This window comes from Tupaia chinensis, unplaced genomic scaffold (assembly GCF_000334495.1).
Source record: "Tupaia chinensis unplaced genomic scaffold, TupChi_1.0 Scaffold000054_1, whole genome shotgun sequence".
In the NCBI taxonomy this organism is placed as follows: Eukaryota; Metazoa; Chordata; class Mammalia; order Scandentia; family Tupaiidae; genus Tupaia; species Tupaia belangeri.
This window is the reverse complement of record NW_006159512.1, coordinates 1,922,816-1,926,230: the sequence shown is the minus strand read 5'-3', so window position 1 is coordinate 1,926,230 and position 3,415 is coordinate 1,922,816. Positions and strand designations below refer to the sequence as shown.

The window sequence follows — 3,415 nt, the reverse complement described above, 5'->3', positions numbered from 1 at the left end:
CCAAAGCCGGTAGGGGGGCGCGGCCACCGCCTAGGCATCCCGAGGAGCCAAAGGCGGCCACGTCCCGCACCCCTAGTGAAGAAGCCGCCCGGGTTTGCCCTCGGGGCCTCCAGACATGTCCGAGGTGAAGAGCCGAAAGAAGCCGGGGCCCAAGGGAGCCCCCGCGGAATCCGGAAAGCGGAGTGAGAGCGGGAAGAACCCCGAGGCCGGGGGCGGCGGAGGCGGGGGCTGGGCGGACCCCCGGACGGGCCTGAGCCTGCTGTCGCTGGGGACGTGCCTGGGCCTGGCCTGGTAAGTGGATGCGAGGCGGCTCATGCCGTGTCCGACCTCGGGCGGTCTCCCCGCTCTTCGGGGTCCCCCGGATGGGCATCCGCTAACCTCCAAACCCCTGCCTGCACTCCGAAGGGAGAACGCTGCCCACCTTTCGTAATGCATTTTAACTGCACTACTAGCTGGGCCCAGCGGCTCCGGAAACCCACCGAGGGTTTAGGAACGAGTAGCCGTTTCTTAAGAGCTGCAGATTTGGACCATACTCGGTTAAGCACCTCCTACAGGTCAAAGCGGTCCTAGGTTGCAAACCGTTAATTCCTGTCGGTTGTGCGGTGCGAGGGACCAGTTAACTGCACCTCACCACCCGGTACATGCCTAATGGAAACGTTTGCAACATTGCAACAGCTCGTTAGGGTCCCAAAGCAACAGACATTAACAATACCAAAGTTTGAAGGACTTGTTATATTTGATCAATGTGCATGCGTTATGAATCTGAATTTAAAAGTCTTCCTAAGTTACAAATTGAACTTAAATACTGTAAAATTACTTAAGTATTGCGCCGAGCTCACCTAAGACTAACCACTGTTTTGTTTTAAAGAATTATTTTACTTAAGTTTATTTATTCCTTCATTTATTTTAATTTGACCAGAAAGGGACAGAAAAAGAGAGAGAGAGGGAAAGTGAGAAATCAAGCCGCCAGGTTGGGGACTCAAACCCCTGTCGACCATGTGGGAGTCCAGTGTCCTTAACCACCACGGTAGGACTAGACTACCTACTACTAGAAATAACCCTGTTTCTATCGAAAACATTATTAAGGAGTTCAGGCCTGGTGTTTAAAGGAGCCTGGATCTCTTAACGTGTTCGACTGTTAGTTTCTACTCTTGGACCAACAGCTTGAAAAACACTTACAGGTGCAAAAAAAGAAAGAAAGAAAGAAAGAAAGAAAGAAAGAAAGAAAGAAAGAAAGAAAGACCCGTGGGTGCACATACATGCATGCCCTAAATCCTGAAAGGGTAGAGAAATAGAGAAGAGATTATGATGTATCCCTGGGTGATCATGTCCCATGGCAGGTGCCTTCTCTGTCTCCCTCACAATCTGTCTCTCTGGCAAGCACATGTGCCCTCTGGCCAAAAAAAAAAAAAAAAAAAAAGTCATTGAATTAATAGAAGTTCAAAGGCTGAAAAATGTTGCTTCTCTCTGGAACTCACTACAACTTGGTTTTGGTGCTAAACTTAGTAAGTTCATTAGCCAGAGTTTCACAATAGTGTGTGATAAATTACATCACAAAACTTTTGGTTTTCAATTAGTTCTGTCCTGGGAAAATGCTCCAGTAAGAAACTAAGCCTTAAAGAAATAAAGTGGACTACCTGCCACTGTAGACTACCACTAAACCTTAAAGAAACATCTGAAAAGCAGATGTTTTGGCTCTGCAATTTTCTGTTAGTGATTTTTGTCTTTATTGCCTGCAGTAAATGCAAAAACATGTCATTCAATAGGAAGATTTACTTTGAGCTGTCTTTACAAAATGATAAAACAATACTTAATGAAAAATTAATTTTAAATGAGTGGATTTTATAATTGATATTAAAATAGAAGGGATTTCAGGACCTGCAGTTGGCATAATAGCTATGTCGCTGGACTCCCATGTAGTCGACTGTGGTTCGAGTCCCAGACCCAGTGGCTTAAACTCACGCCTGGCACATGTGCATGCATGCCCAAGATTCCAAGAGGAGAATGGAGGAGAAGGGATTGCAATGTGGCCATCCCATCTGGGGGGGGGGGTGATTTCTCGCTTCCTGTCTCTGTCTCTTTCTGTCTTTCTTGCGAGCACACGCTCCCTATAGCATAAACCTCTCAAAAATAAATAAATAAATAAAAATAAAATAGAAGGAATTTCAAGAAGTACAAGGAAGAATGGAATTAAAGTATAAGGTTTTTCGATGCAAAAAATTTTCAAATCTATGTTTTTTTTTCATGATACACACATTGTGATGTTTATGAAGATCCTTCATAATTGACTGTCAGTTCTTGTGAAATCTTTAGCCATAAGAATTGAAGTACATTGTGTATACATTGGTTGCAATTTATAGCAAAGTATTTATTTATGGTGAGTGTGGGAATAAAAATGTGTCCTTAGAAGTCATTTGTAAGCATTTTCCAAATAAAAAACATTTAGAATCTCTTAAAATATTTAGAAGCACACTAGAATTGTAACAAAGCTATTGAGATCTTTACCACTAGAACACATACTCGAGCATCTAAAACCTGTCCACCATATCTTTAACAAATACTGGGTTGACACCTAGTTATTAAAATAAAACAAGTATGTGCATCTATCTGTATACTCTTAAGCACAGCTTATTCATCCCTTCACCCAAGAAAAAAATCTGAACCCTTCCACTATCCAAGGAGGATTAGAAGGCATCACACTGTGTCAGCGTCTTCAGACCTTTCCTATTTGGTTCCTCATTTGAAAAGTAAACAGAGGGGCTAGCAGGTCCTGGTGTAGTTAAGGTGCTAGACTACCACATGTCCAACCACGGTTCACCTCCGGGACCTGGTGGCTTGCTTTCTCTCTCTCTCTGTCTCTCTCTGGTCTAATTAAAAAACAATATGAATAAATAAAATTAAGAAAATTGTTCTTAATATTTTTTCTGTTAATGAAGTCCTAATGAATCATCCTATGTCAACTTGACAATAAATACTAGAGAAACCAGTTGGCCAAAGCTGTAAGGTTTGAGTATCAGTCGTACACTTCAGTTTTTTGTTTGTTTTTATATTTAAATGTATTTATTTACACTCATTCACTTTACGTCATTACAGCAAACAAAATGAGATTTCCCATCCAGAATACATTGTATATTGGCTCGATCAAGCACATCAACATACGTGTTATTGTCAACAAATAATTTTCCATTTCTTGTTTCCTGTATATTTTGTTATTTTTGCCATCCTTGATTCTTTATCCCTCCCCCTCTGCCATGTCTCACCCTCCTCTGGACCTCTCTCTGGTATCCATGGTTGCTTTCTATGCCTTTTCCCCCCATTTTATTTATTTGCTGAACTTACTTAATCTAAATACTTCCAATAGCAAGCACACCTGATATATACATATCCATGAACACAAGTCTGATTTTGGCATAAA

General features: G+C 42.0%; 1 protein-coding gene across 2 annotated transcripts in view; it reads left to right on the top strand.

Moving 5' to 3' along the window:
• Window positions 1-9: 9 nt before the first annotated feature.
• IKBIP (IKBKB interacting protein) overlaps window positions 10-3,415 on the top strand; it is a 33,056-nt gene continuing 29,650 nt past the window's right edge. For both annotated transcript variants that reach the window (XM_006141371.2, XM_006141370.3), the window contains exon 1: window positions 10-291. In XM_006141371.2, coding sequence (XP_006141433.1) covers window positions 116-291 — 176 coding nt within the window. In that variant the 5' untranslated portion in view covers window positions 10-115. The remainder of the gene's footprint in view (window positions 292-3,415) is intronic.